The sequence below is a fragment of the Lynx canadensis genome, chromosome B3 (assembly GCF_007474595.2).
Source record: "Lynx canadensis isolate LIC74 chromosome B3, mLynCan4.pri.v2, whole genome shotgun sequence".
Lineage (NCBI taxonomy): Eukaryota > Metazoa > Chordata > Mammalia > Carnivora > Felidae > Lynx > Lynx canadensis.
The window spans coordinates 33,394,106-33,409,178 of NC_044308.2; the positions used below are offsets into that span (position 1 = coordinate 33,394,106).

Consider the following 15,073-nt stretch of genomic DNA (forward strand, 5'->3'; position numbering starts at 1 on the left):
TGCACAGGAAGGGGCATTGATAGCACTGCCATCAGGCTGACTAGCAAAGGTGGACTTCTCTTCTCCGAATCCAGTCTGAATACAAAGGCCTTCTTTGAGGACCCCCTCCCTGAATAAGGCTGAAATGGTCCAAAATAGCCTTTCTTGGACTCTAACAACAGAAAGGCCAAACATATAAAAGATGTATATAGGGCTCTACCAAACCAAAGAGATCAACCAAATCACTTTCCACAAGAGCAGCAAGCAGTCTTTCTTGATTTTTCCCACGACCTGAGTTTTCATGGTGTATTTGGGTTAAGTTCTTTTCCTCTAGATCTGTCTATAGATCATCCTTCCCCTCAAAGAAACCCAACCTTGTAGCCCCAGGGCATTCTCACTCCCTATACCTCTTCCCAGTGCTGGGCTGTGGTGAACTACCTTCTTAAGCTCCTCTGGCTACTCTGGGGAGTCCAAGAGGACTTAGGGTCTCCAGGTCACTCCTGGATTTGTCCCCAGAGGACCGAAAGCTGTTTGTGGGAATGCTGGGGAAGCAGCAGGGTGAGGAGGACGTCAGGCGCCTGTTCCAGCCCTTTGGCCATATCGAGGAGTGCACCGTCTTGCGGAGCCCTGATGGTACCAGTAAAGGTGACTTGAGCTGACCCTGGGATTTCCTGCCTCATTCTGGGCCGCATGACCCTTTGGCCCCTGTGGTCTGAGCCACCAATCCTTCTATTCTGCCCCAGGCTGTGCCTTTGTGAAGTTCGGGAGTCAGGGGGAAGCTCAGGCAGCTATCCAGAGTCTGCATGGCAGCCGGACCATGGCGGTGAGGGCGGGCTCCCGGGGCCCTGGGTGAGGCCAGTGGGGGTGGGGACGGGCTTCTCCCCACATGCGATCGGTGCCCCCAACAAAAGGCCTAATGGGCAAAGCGCTTGGCCTAGGGCCGGGGCTGGGGTCTGGACTGGTCACGGCGGCCTCCCCTGCCCTACCCAGGGAGCCTCGTCCAGCCTCGTGGTCAAGCTGGCGGACACGGACAGGGAGCGCGCGCTGCGGCGGATGCAGCAGATGGCGGGCCAGCTGGGGGCCTTCCACCCGGCACCGCTGCCTCTGGGGGCGTGTGGAGCCTACACCACCGCGGTATGTGCCTGGCCCCGGAGCTCACGGAAGGGCGGGTGGGCGGCTGGACCAGGCTGGAGGTCGGGAGCCAGGGCAGCTGCCCGCCGCTGGGTCCTCCACACCCGCCCTTCTTCCCTCCCAAAGATCCTGCAGCACCAGGCGGCCCTGCTGGCGGCGGCACAGGGCCCGGGCCTAGGCCCCGTGGCCGCAGTGGCGGCCCAGATGCAGCACGTGGCGGCCTTCAGCCTGGTAGCCGCGCCGCTGTTGCCCGCGGCAGGTACTGCGCGCAGGGGCGGGGCGGCGGCTGGGACCCGGCCCCGCAGGGCTGTGGCCTGACTCTCCGACCTCCTCGCCTCCAGCAGCCAGTTCCCCGCCGGGCGGCGGCCCTGGCTCGCTTCCCGGTCTGCCAGCACCCATCGGGGTTAATGGATTCGGCCCCCTGACTCCCCAGACCAACGGGCAGCCGGGCTCTGACACTCTCTACAATAACGGGCTCTCCCCTTACCCAGGTGGGCCCTCCGCTCCGCCCAAATCTCCCGGAAAAGGAGTGGGGAGCGGGGAGCCGGGGGTAGGGGGGAGCAACCGCCCTGGGAAGGGACTCCTCCTTCCCTGCTGCCTATCACAACATCCCTCCACCTCCCCACCCGCCCACCTTCACCGTGGGCCTCGCGCCCCTCTCTCCCCAGCCCAGAGCCCCGGCGTGGCTGACCCCCTGCAGCAGGCCTACGCTGGGATGCACCACTACGCAGGTTTCACTTGGCGCTACGCGGCCTGGGGGGGGGGGGGGTTTGAAGGGCCCCAGAAAGGAATAGGGAAACTTGGGGGGGAGGGGAGGGCGGGGGGGAGGCTCTCTCCTGAGGAGTCAACCCTCCCATCCCCCCATCCCTGGGCCCAGAACAACCCCTCTAGGGGTAGGGTTACCTGAACTGGGCTGAATTGGTCAAAGATGGCCAGGCAGATGGGGCCATGCTTGGGGGATGGCTTCTGGGGGTCACTGCCCACTCCCACTTCTGTCTCCAGCAGCCTATCCATCGGCTTATGCCCCAGTGAGCACAGCTTTTCCCCAGCAGTCTTCAGCCCTGCCCCAGCAGCAAAGAGAAGGTGAGAGACAGGGGGCTGGAGATCAGGGTGCGGTGGGGCTGGACTCAGGGTCCCTCCCCTGAACCAGCATGCTGCTGTTCCTGCAGGCCCCGAAGGCTGTAACCTCTTCATCTATCACCTGCCTCAGGAGTTTGGTGATGCAGAACTCATACAAACATTCCTGCCCTTTGGAGCTGTTGTCTCTGCCAAAGTCTTTGTGGACCGAGCCACCAACCAGAGCAAATGTTTCGGTGAGCTGAGCCCCCCCATCCATGGGCCTCTCCCACTCATAACTTCGAGATTCAGTGCAGACCCTAGGCTTATCCCTCCATAAGTCAATGACTCCCAGAGAATCATATGGCACAAAAGCAGGCTCACATACCAGTAAGCCTCACAGTAGTAAGCTCAGACCGGAACAAGGCCATTTCAGGTTCACCTGAGAAAGTCAGGTGTCTGGAAGATGTTCGACCAGGTCAGGCTTTAGAGTCTAGCAGGGCAGGAAGAATATAGTCTGGGGCCAGAGATCCCCTCCAGCCCCAGCTACAGTTTAGAGGACTAGAATGGGAGCGGTAGAGGCAGAGAATTAACCCATGTCAGGGAAAGACAAGGAAATCCCCCAAGCCGCACACTCCCCATTGCCAACACACTCAGAATTTCTTCCTGTCCTTCCAAGAATTATACCTTTAGGAAACTTAGGCCACTTGCCTATGTAAGTATGAGTGTGTACCCATGTGTGCATAAGCACATGCAAACAATGGAGGGTGGGGGGTATATGTTTTGATGGGACTGGCCGGAGGGGACAGGGACAGACGGGGCTTGTCAGAGAGAAGGGACCCTGCCAGGCAGAGTTCCCAGCTGACCTCTCTGCCCACGCCCCCGCTCCCGCTCCCCAGGGTTTGTTAGCTTTGACAATCCAACCAGTGCCCAGACAGCTATTCAGGCCATGAATGGCTTTCAAATTGGCATGAAGAGGCTCAAAGTCCAGCTAAAGAGGCCCAAGGATGCCAATCGGCCTTACTGATCTTCTCTCACTGACCAGCCACAGAAAGGTGAGTCCTTGGTGGACCCCAGGCAGATGGGGCCTGAGTGATGGAGGCCCTGTCCGCTTTGATGTTCCTTTTGAGATGTCAGGAGCACCCACCTCTGAAAGAGTCTGGGAGAGAAGAGCCAGAAGTGAAGGAGGAATCCTCAGCTGGAGACTTTGATGTTTCTCCAAGGATGGAGACAAATTAGACAACTTCCTGTCTCCATAGTCTGGGAGAGACAGTTATGGCAAGATCTAACCATTAGATTAGTAGAACTACCATTAGTAGTTCTACTGCAGGGAGAGCCACAGGGGGCCATGGGAGTAGAGAAGTTGTATGTGGGGAGGGCAGGGCAGGTGGAGGATGAGACTAGAAAAGTTGTGAAGGGTCACAAGTCTGGGCACTGGGGAGTTAAGCAAAGAAGGGATAAGATGCAGGAGACTGGGATAATGGCAGTGAACATGGAGATGAGGAGAGAAGCAGATAAGCTAAAGAAGCAGGATCCACAGGGCCTGGTGGGTGATGGGGAGAGAGACGACAAGCCCCTTAGGTTTCTGGCAGGGCCAGCTGCCTGCGCCTTCCAGAGACTTGCTGTCTCAGAAGGTCCATGTGGCCCTGCCTCACTTGCGCTATCCCAGGGAGCTCTTTGGAGAGGGTGTGGGGCTGGAGTCATCTTCCCAGGAGGATCCAAGGGCACTTCAGTGGATCAGGTTGCTGCCTTGAGCCTGGGGCAGCTCTACCCCTGGGAAAAGAGGTCCACTCACTCACCTGAGACGTCACTGCTGAGGCAGGCGGCTCCCTCCTGTCTTGCCCTCCAGAGTGATTTTTGCCTCTTTATATTTTCTTTTTCCTCTCTCCTTATCAACCAATACCCAACGACAGAAACTGAAGAGTGAGAAGAAAGGAAAGGAAAAGCACAGAAATGCTTGAGCAGCCCTTCCCGAAGGAGCAGCCATGGATGGAGGTGGATCGGACCCAAGGCTGGCGCCTGGGGCTCAGGCCACGTTAAGGATTGTTTTCATCAAGTGGGTTGTCCTGTGCCTGTGGCACAGAGCGCAGGCTGGCAAGGCAGCTGGGGCTGGCTGAGGATTGACTGTCTAGGGGAACCAGCAGAGGACCTTGGGGGTGCCAAGGGCTTCTCCGCAAGGGAAGCCCAGATTTACTTCTTTCAAAATCATATCATTCCTTAGAGTTTAGGGACCAAAGGACTATTGCTTTTTTTTAAAGAATATATATATCTATATAAATTAAAACAAAGAAACAAAAAAAAAAAAACAAAAACAAAAACAAAAGAAAAAAACACAAGAGAAACAAAAAGACAGTATAGAGTCTCATACAAGCTGCCTTTAAATATCCCTAGGAGACAGGGTGAAGGAGACCCTTGAAAGCCTCAGCCCAGGCAGAGGGAGGCTGTGGAAAGATTGTTCTGTGTCTCATTCCCTCTTAAATTGTCCCCCCCCCCACCTTGCCTTTTTAAAATAATCAAGGACTTAAGGTCTAGCTCCCATGCAGGTAACAAAAAGAGTTATAGAAGCAGGGAACCCATAATCCCCAAACTCAGAGAGCATCTCTGAAGAGCTCCAGGAGGAGCTCTGGCCTGTCCTGGCCTTTGCCACCCTGAGAGGCCCTCTAGCCAGCAGGAGTGTCCTTCTTGAAGGCCTTTCCTGTGGAACCACTGCTTCCCCAGACAGGAAGAGAGGGAGTTTTAACCACCCCAGCCTTTCCCTTCCCCATCCAGATAGACAGAGGCCCTGCCTTTGGCTGAGCCGAGACACCTCCTGTTTCCCCTCACCTTAAGTCAGCCCCAGTGTCCCCTTGTTCCAGGCCACCTTCTGTCTCCAAGTCTATGTTTGCCCACCTGTAAAGTAGATTCAGGATATATGTAGAGGGCTGTGACAACAGACTTGGAAGGTTTGCTACTGTATATACTGCCATTGAGAAGGGGATAATTTTCAATATGTAGAAGCTTCAGAATTTAGAGGTCCCTCTTTACCCAGGACCTGGGAGGGAAGTAGATGTTTTGCCAAAATACTTCTTCATTCCTTTAAAAAGTACATCTTTCCTATGCAAGAGTGTCTCACATGTGCTTATCCAAGGTGCTTCTAGATGGTGAGCAGTGTTCAGCTTAGAAGTGGTGTGTGCTCTGTCTGTCTGTCTTTGTCTATCTGTTGTATTCAGTGGGTGCCATATAAAGCTGATCAACGGTGGTGCTTTCTGCCTGCTTCTGTGAGATGGGCAAAAGATTCAGCCTAGAACACCATGACTCACCTTGCCTTGGTCAGCCTGTCCTGGGCCTGCAGGGCCCTGCACATATTTTTCCCAGGAGGATCATTTCCCCTCCACCTCATAGACATGGGACAAACTGGTCTGGGGCCCCAGCCGTGTGGTGGGCCCTCTGATCCCCAGATGTGGCTGAGGCTGGAGGCCTCTGATCTGATATTACATCAGACAGGAAAGGGTGTGTGTGGGGGGGGTGGGGTTGGAGGGTTCCTCCTTCATAACAGAATCTAAGAAAACTTGTTCCCACCTGTTCCTCTGTCTTTGACTCATTTTTGGAGTGAATGGGATGAATAACAGGTATGGTAATAACATTACCAGGTAAGGTGCAGTGTATATTAACAAATAATTTCCCATTGGGAGAGGAACCAGTGTTGAGGGCATCGCTACACGAGCACAACGCTGACACATAGACTGATCACCCTGGACAGAGGTGGACATATAGAGCACCTGCACCTTCAAACAGATATTCAAATGGCGGCATGGAGCCCTTCCATGCTAGGGGCTAAGCACTGTGCTAGGAGCTAGGGCTCAGGCATGTTATAAGTGCTCAGAGCTAGTGGGAAAGACAGACCACACAGGGTGTGTAATCACAAGCAGTAGAGTATGTGATTCAGGGAGGGGGAGGTCAGTAGAGTATTGATGGGGAAGGGAGGTCAGAGAAAGGTTTCCTAAAGGACATGAGAGAGAGAAGGGTCTTCAAGGATGCATGGACATTTGAACAAAGCTGTTAGGACAGCTGCTTCTTTTTGATAAATTATTTTTATTACCAAGAAACGATAATGATTACCATGTATTCGGTGCCCATTATGTGGCAGACAGGGGGCACCGAGACAAGAGCCTTTTCTCATTCCTATCTCTGTCCTGAACCTTAACTCACTACCGAGTCATATCAAGACGCTTGGACCAAAATGGCACTTAAACTATCTTGCTTCATGGTTAAGAACTAGCAGACCGTGTGCCAACGCTGCAGAGGTCTGGCAGGGGTTGGCAAACTGTGGCCTGTGAGTAAATCTGGCCTGCAACCTGCTTTTGTATGTCCACAAACTAGCAAGAGTTTTACATTTTTTAAAGGGTTGTAAAAATAAAACAAAAAATGAATTATGAGACAGAGACCATATGTGCCCCATAAAGCCTAAAATATCTATCTGGTCCTTTAGACAACAAGTTTGCTGACCCCTATTAGATCACGGAAGACTTGTACAATATCCAATGAGTTTGAACAACATGGTGTTTGTGTCTCTGTTGTGTGTGCATGTATTAGTCTGGACTCTTCCAGTTGCGAGTGTCAAAACCCCCACTCAAACCTCAAACAATTGATAAACCAAAGGATGCATTTGCCTTCATGCATGACTAGATCTAAGGGGTTCAATTGATGACATCTCCATCTCTTGGCTCTGCTTCCCTTTATATGTTGGCCTCACTAGTTCTAACTCAAATGTCCTAGGGAGGACTTTGGCCAGAATGGACATGTGCCTGCCTCTAGGGTGGAAGAATAGGCCACCATAAGTGACAGCCTCACCAGGATTATGTGGCAGGGAGAAATGGGTGCCCAAAGGAAGGAATGATGGGCAGATAAACAATATGCATCCACTATATTCCACCCCTTTAGTGCTCAGCATCCACCTATATTTTTCTTGACAAACATAATTTAAAAAATGTGCCTGCCCCACAATGAAACAATCCCGGGCCCAACACAAATGGGAGACAAAACAGAATCATGTCCAATTGCTTTACCGAACCCTCAGTCCAGTGTCCCTTTGTGATGTGCAATTCTTTATCAGGTCTGGATGTCACTTATGATTTTTCAAACTATGGCTAAAAGACCAATTTAGCTTCTAGTGCATAACCAATATGAAATGGGAGAGGGAGGGGCACCTGGGTGGCTCAGTTGGTTAAGCATCATGACTCGAGTCATGACTTCAGCTCAGGTCATGATCTCTTGGTTCGTGAGTTCAAGCCCTGCATTGGGCTCTCTGCTGTCAGTGCAGAGCCCACTTCGAAAACTCTGTCCCCCTCTCTTGGCCCCTTCCCCCATGCTCTCTCTCAAAAATAAATAAACATTTATTTAAAAAAGAAATGGGAGAGGGAAAGAGGATAACTTTTTTTTTTTTTTTAAGAAAGAAAGGAAAACTTCCATCTGGAATAGGGGAGAAGAAAAAAACAATGGTCACTAACCTATAGCATATATTACATCTTTCTGGACAGTGGAATGAGTTTCATGGTTAACAAAACTGATTGCTCTTAGCCGTTTCCACTGTGAAATATCTCCTAGTATCCATTGTCCTTTATGGAAATCCCTCGGAGGATGCTCCTTCTGGAACTGAAGCATTCCTCTTCCTTTCAGACATGGTTTTGGGTGTAAAGATTGTCTTAGAGATTATGCACTCCCAGAGCCCTGTATGCCAGATGCAAGGATTCTCTGGCAATACAATCCTTTCAAAGCAACTGATTTGATTCCTGGGCGCTCTGTGAGCTAGTAGCCATCATCAAGAATCTTGCTGAGTCCTCGCCCTTGAACCTGGATCAGGCCCTTGAGGTTTCTGTTTCTTAGCAATAGATCACACTTTGCCTGTTCCCCTCCCCCTCAGCTTCATGACTTCCACAACGGTCTGTCTATGGTGGTAAGTCAATCTTAATCTTCTCAGTGCCCCCAGAGAAACATTATCTGTTCGACACTTGGCTGGCTCATGATCCAGGTAGCCCTGACCAGATAGTCAAAATCCCTGAGTGGCACTGGCTCCTATGCCTTAGCCCCAAGGAGATGCTTAGGATAGGAGTGAGGCAACCACAGAAGCACTCATTCTGGCCACCCTGCAGCTTGCTCTATCGCTTGCCCTCTGGCCATGTCCATTATTACACTGAGGTCACATCACCAAAGCAGTCCTAAGAGGAGTCTCTCAGTGGACACTGAATTTGTGGGCCCTCTGAGAACTTATATCACTTGGGGACTGTGGGAAGAGTCTTCAGCCTTTGGTAGGGCCCCTGGAATTTCTTTCTCCCTGGATGCAACCTGGATGCCTTCGATGTAGGAAGAAAAGACCTTTGGTCTGAGATGGGGTGAATGACCTCTGAGAGTGAAGCAGATCTGGATCTGCTGTGTGCTCTGACCAGACCTGGAGTTTCACCTCTGCTTCAGTGGAACATAACATGCATGGAATACCCTCCCAAAGAAGATGCTAAGGACATGGAGATCACAGGATCTCTCTTGATTATTTCCAGCTTCAGTTGTAATCTTTGGGCATCCACTGTTCGGATGGCACCTGCCTGCATCATGACAGAGCCAAATCCATCAGGGACTCAGAAGCTGTTTTTGACCTCTCAGCCTCCCTTTATGGCCAGTGCCTGTACACAAGTATGTCACACAGCCTTATGTTTTGGGGATAACCAATGAAGGAAGAAACCTCATAGGCCCAGGGAGTTCAGAACCAAGGTAGTCTAACTAGCTGCCCTTCCAGGCTGAGCCATGTGGGGTCCACAAAGAGGTGACCAAATCTGTGCCAAGTGCAAACTCAGAAAGGGCAGAGGGCCACTCTTTTTCTCCCCAGCCCCGGCTTTATACACCGATGTCACAGTGTTCTCCACCCTCCAGCAGCCTGGGCTGATCAGAACCTTTGACTGGCGGGCCATCTGTAGAGGAGATTTTGAACTTCCAGGCTCTGGCCTTCTAGTTGCCTAAGAGCAGAGACCCAGAAGTCAGAACAGGCTGCAAGCCTGGGTCTGACTTTTCCCAAGAGAAGCATTGAGTCTCCAGGAGAAAATGCAGGGAGGCAAAAAGACAGCCTGTGAAATGAGCCTCAGCTTCTCCTATGGAGTAGGCTAGAAATGGCCTGAACCCCCACCCCAACCTTAGCCTTGGGCCCCTGACAGAAAGCCAGCAGTCCGGGCTAGATTCTCCGCATTTGAGCAGGAAATCTGCTGTGTCCACAGGACCTTCTTGCTATCTCACTGTTGGGACCTAACGTTGGGACGGGGGTTTTGATTGTGGCTCCGTGTCTTAATCCAAGTACTCTAGAAAACAGACTCTGAGGTAAGGGTTGTTGTGCTGACACTGTTTGGGGAGATGAAAGCCTAGGATGATGACGGGGGGGGAAAGACATGGGTTGGGAAAGATGTGAAGCAATGCAAGACAACACATTACTGTGTTGGTCACATCTTTGCATGAGCCATGAGGAGAGAACAGGTCACTTGGCAGTGTTGTTTGCTAAGCACATGGTGTTTGCAAAGAGAAACTGCACCTTGGAGCAGCTCACCAAGAGGAGAATTGAGAGGGAGTTTATCCATCTGTGCCCCTTTCATTTCCTGTTTCCTGTTGGCCAATGTGCATCCCACAGAGAGCTACCTCCACCATACTTCTGAGTTGCATCAGTTGTCCCCTAAGTGGGTGCCTGGGAAGTCAGATCCCATGGCCTGCCATGTGGCATCTCTACTACAGACGTGGAAGAGGAGGGGCTGTTTGGCACAGGTGGGGATTTAAGTTCAAGAAGGCACATGAGGTTTGTGACCAATATATCCTACATTTTCCCACAGGATTCACAATGGGAATCCCCAGGCACCAGAATCCCCAGTACTGTCTGAATTCTAAGTAAAATGTATATATATGTGTGTATGTATACACACACACACACACATTAATGCTTTTTATTCATTTTTGAGAGAGAGAGAGAGAGAGAGAGAGAGAGACATAGTACGAGTGGGGGAGAGAAAAAGAGAGAGGGAGACACAGAATCCAAAGCAGGCTCCAGGCTCTGCGCTGTCAGCACAGACCTCAACATGGGGCTCGGACTCATGAACTGCAAGATCATGACCCGAGTTGAAGCTGGACGCTCAACCGACTGAGTCACCCAGGTGCCCCTGTATATGTGTATTTTTTTAATGTGGGAGAATAGGGGCTTCTGGGTGGCTCAGTCAGTTGGGCGTTGGACTCTTGATTTCAGCTCAGGTCATGATTTCACAGTCTTTGGGATCGAGCCCTGCGTCCGGCTCTGCATTGGCATCATGGAGTCTGCTCAGGATTCTCTCTCTCTCTCTCTCTCTCTCTCTCTCTCTCTCTTTCCCTCTCTCCTTCTCCCCCCTACCCTCTCTCTCTCAAAAAAATCTTTTTGGGAGAATAAAAGCCGCATTCAGGTGTGGTGTGGAGGGTCACACTTTTTCTCCAGAGCTTCTCAGTCATTAAGCTCCGGTATCTCCTGTTGGATGTCCTAATCTATGCCTTTGTTTTCACTCACTCTAGCTTGAGGAAGAGGGTCTGGCTTTTACAATCTATAAGACGCATGATTGTTTGCCCCTTGGCCATCTAACTTGCTGCCCATAGGCAGAAAAAGCAACTCTAAACAAAGCTGGGCATGGTTCTAGTCATGCTAGCACGGAGACAAGCAGAAATTCAGGACCTTGATGAAACTCTTAAGAGGCCAGCACACTTCAACATCCAGATATTTCTCCAGTGTGTCCCTGAGATCTCCATTTAGGATAGATATGTGACTCAAATCTCAGGGATTTCCAACCTTCCTGCCAGGGAGTATCAGACGCCCACTGCCTCCATTTCATGTCAATTTCCCCCCCCCCCACCCCCCCCAACTTAGTATCTGCACACTGCATTCCATTTTTGTATATGAACTGGTTGAACGACAGGTGATAAAAACCAACACAAACCAGCTTAAGCAAGAAGGAACTGAGAGGTGCAGTGGTTTTACTAACTTTAGGCAGGGCTGAGTTCAAGGGATCAAATAAATGTCATCAGCTAATTCTCACTCCATCTCTCGGGGCTCCGCTTCTCTTTGTGTCTTAGTCCCGTTACCTTCCCTGCCACAGACACACTTTCTCCATGTGGCAGGGAGAGCTGAGTGCCAGAAGCTTCAACGTCATACACTCCTAGTGCCATGGCCTCAAAAGCCAGAGAGCTTTGAAGGGAAAATTGATTGGCTGCACTTAGGTCTCAAACCCATAACTGAACTAATCACGTTGGTCAGAGTGATGGAGTCCCCTACCTGGCCCAATGGGTCATGTATCCATTTTTGTGGGGTGGGGGTGGGGGAGGGGGCAGAGGTGGCATTGTGACTGTCGGCCCCATCAAGCACTTACGGAGGGTAAAAAAATTGTCCTGCAGGGTTGGTAAGAATGTGTGATTTGACCTGGCTGGAGTACAGAATGCAGGTGAAGGAGTATCGAGAGTCAAGTGGAAGCCAGATCCATAGAACGGGCATCAGTTTTATCAAGGGAGCAGGAGGGAGCCATTGATGGGCTTTATAGAGGAGTGACATGATCAGATTTGGGTTTTAAAAAGATCCCAAGGGACAGCTTAAGTGGAGAATAGATCAGAGGAGTAGATACCGGGATAGAGGGTCTAGTTAGGAGGATAGTGCAGTGGTTCTGGTGAGGAAGACCAGGAATACAAAGGAGGGATTGATTTAAGTTGTATTAAGAGCTAAAATGTAAGATGTTTACGAGGTGTCTACCCTTTTCTCTCAGGGTTCAGGCTGAACAAGTCACAGATACTATTCACAAAGCTGGGAACACAGAAGAGATGCAGACTGACAAAAAGATGACTTTGCCTGTGAGACATACAAGTAGACTTGTCTACAAGGCAACTTATCCAAAAGACAAGTGAAAGGGTGGAGATGCAAATTTGGGAGTCCTAGTCACCTGCAGTCAGCATGCCACACAGGATGATTTAAACAGAAAACCCAGGGGTACCTGGGTGGCTCAGTCGGTTGAGCGTCCGACTTCAGCTCAGGTCATGATCTCGCGGTCTATGAGTTCGAGCCCCGCGTTGGGCTCTGTGCTGACAGCTCAGAGCTTGGAGCCTGCTTCAGATTCTGTGTCTCCCTCTCTCTCTGCCCCTCTCCCACTCATGCTCTGTCTTTCTCTCTCTCTCTGTCAAAAGTAAATAAACATTAGAAAAAAAATTTTTTTTTAAAAAAAACAGAAAAGCCATTTGTTGAAAGGGCACTGGGCGGGAGGAGGAGTTAAAGTATTGCCAAGCAGGACATGCAAGCTTGGGAAGTGAGTGGGAACAATGGGAGGCCAGTCCCAGAACAAAAGCCAAAGTGAGATGTCTAAACCAGACAGTGAGAATACTGCTACTTTCACCATCAGTGAAAACCTGCTGTTTCTATTGCTAGGACGAATTCTCCATGGTTCTATTTCTCTGAATCATTTACTTCAGAATCTGCATTTCTGAGGACTACTTGGCCAGGCCTACGTCACATGCCTCTGTCTTAGCTGGTGTGGAAAAAAAAAAAAAAAAAAAAAAAGGCCCAACCTTTTCAATGTCTGTCATGGCTCGGCTTATCCACTTGTAAGAAGGAAGTGGAATCAGATTCTAAGAAACCCCAAATTACCAAGGTCTGCTTCAGGTGGGTGCTATTGAGGTTGCTAGTAAGAGTGAGGAGATGAGAAATTGGTGTGGACTAAACTGTTTTCTTATTTATTTACTTTTGTTTTAAAGTAATCTCTACACCCAATGTGGGGTTCAAGCTCATAACCCCGAGATCAAGAGTTACACGCTCTACACTTCAGCCAGCCAGGTGCCCTGTTTTCTTATTTCAATGGTGAGTGCAAGAAAAGGAGTGCACTAAGGATGTCGGGAAGGGCCCATGTGGGTGTGGGAAAAAATGGGAAAAGCATAGCCCATAGGAGCCAACAGAGGAAAAGGGTGCAGGTCAGGGTGATCAACAAAGCCAAATGACATCAAGTAGTCAAATAAATTAAGCCTAAATATTTCCAATGGGTTTTTCAGCTCAAAAGTCATTTGCAACTTCAGCAAAAGTATTTTCAGTAGAGATTTTAGGAAGAGGTCACTAGGTCTAAGGCACTAGATTTCAGGAATACATGGAAGGTGAGGAAGTGGAGATGAAGAGTCACACGACTCCCTAGGAGCTTGTGGAAGGCAAGAAACAAATGTGTGACAGTCAGTAGTGTGTGGGATTAAAAGGGGACTTTTTTTAAAGGTTGGGCCCGTTCATCAACTTTAAGTGCTGAGATCAAAGAGTAGGGGAGAGGAAAAAGTTGAATATCCATGAAGGCGAGGCTTAAGTGAAGGAGCAAAGTTCCTGAAGAGACAAAACGGAATGAAATAATGAAATACACATCACAATGGAAGGATTTGGAGAGAGACCTCTCTTCTCTGTGAAAGAAAGAGTAGGAGAGATTCAGATGCTTGGAGGGGACTGAAAACTAAGACAGTTTCCTCCTCTGTGCCTTTATTTTCCCCCTGAAGCAGAATAGGGGATGATGGCAGAAGCTGGCCTGTAGAGAGATTGCTGGGTACAATGTGGGAGATTGCTGGGTACATTGTGGGAGATTGCTGGGTACATTGAGGAGACTGGATTTGTAGTAGACTCTGCATTGGGTACAGGTTATGTTAGCTTAAATGATTTAATCTAGATAAATGTGACTCAGAGACACAAGGTCAGAGGGGCCTGGGAAGCTTTCAGGAACCAGAAACCAATCTCACTGTTTCTGGTCACTGCCTCTAGATGGTTCATTCTCTTTCTGCAGACAGTCTTTCTTCATTTTTCATTTCTCATTTCTCATGGTAGGTGCTGGGAGGTAGGTGCACTAGAGCTCCTGAATTTTTATCTCTTCTGTTCAAGAAACCAGTCCAGTTAGAATCATAATCTCTCGTCCCTAATCCAAGGTTCCCAGGAGAGAACATTTGTTTAGTACAGCTTGGATTAGGAATCCACTCACAGTTCAATAAATTGCAGCCATGATGCCAGGGGTCACATAAAACAAACACAGCCCTGGGGCCCACAGATCTGGAGCGTGAGTGTGGAAAATATAATGCCCAAAGAACAGGGTTCACAGGCTGGACTAACTCAAAACAGTGCCCACTCACAAGCTCAGCTTTGCAGGATTGGGTGATTTCCTTTATCTTAGTCTAGGAGGGGTGGGTAGAGGAGGTAAACAGCTGGAATTCATAGAGGGGAGATGGGAGGGGGGTGAAGAGGGGAAATCCTGGAAAGTTATGAAATATTGGATTTTGACATTTTACTCATGGGGACAGACCCCCTCTGCTTACCCAATGTACTTATGTTCAAACACTCCCATGCATGCACGGCTTTTAAAAGCTATTATGGGGCCCTTGCTGGGGAGTTGTTTTAGGGAGCGGAGCCAACTCCTTCCCCAAGCACTCTGAGACTAAGGCTAGAAGTCCTGTTATTTTATAGCCCTCACTTTTTTTCAGTTATTATGGATGTAACAAACTAATACTAAGACGGTGTTGTGGCCCAGTCTGAGAGCAAGATGAGAAGACTGGGGAGTGGGCATCAAAAAGGAGAGGGAATCAGAAAACAGATGCTGAAGATATCCAAATGTAAAAAACATCACCAGGGATCTTCGAACCGAGGCCGGCTCAAGAGGGATAGATATGACATGTGCTTATATTACTCAGGGCGAAGCTTTCCTTGTGTGTGCTGTATCCAGCTAAAAACAGGGAGTGAGGAAGGAGAGTACAGCTAACATAAGCCTTTCCTCATTAGTGCTGATGGAAAAGAGGGGCATATGGGAACCCTAAGACACCAATTCTGATAAAGATGAAGGGAGATCTGGCCATGTCTTAGGTCCATAACCACAACAACCACAAATACAGCTTCCAT

The 15,073-nt window shown here is 49.8% G+C and overlaps 1 protein-coding gene across 1 annotated transcript in view; it reads left to right on the forward strand.

Annotated features, from left to right (window-relative positions):
• CELF6 (CUGBP Elav-like family member 6) overlaps positions 1-4,449 on the forward strand; it is a 29,640-nt gene extending 25,191 nt beyond the window's left edge. Inside the window, exons 4-13 of the mRNA XM_030317772.1 lie at positions 496-624; positions 723-802; positions 970-1,113; positions 1,237-1,369; positions 1,452-1,601; positions 1,779-1,841; positions 2,113-2,193; positions 2,280-2,423; positions 3,066-3,221; positions 4,080-4,449. Of these exons, the coding sequence (XP_030173632.1) occupies positions 496-624; positions 723-802; positions 970-1,113; positions 1,237-1,369; positions 1,452-1,601; positions 1,779-1,841; positions 2,113-2,193; positions 2,280-2,423; positions 3,066-3,193 (1,052 nt within the window). The 3' untranslated portion in view covers positions 3,194-3,221; positions 4,080-4,449. The remainder of the gene's footprint in view (positions 1-495; positions 625-722; positions 803-969; positions 1,114-1,236; positions 1,370-1,451; positions 1,602-1,778; positions 1,842-2,112; positions 2,194-2,279; positions 2,424-3,065; positions 3,222-4,079) is intronic.
• Positions 4,450-15,073: the final 10,624 nt, after the last annotated feature.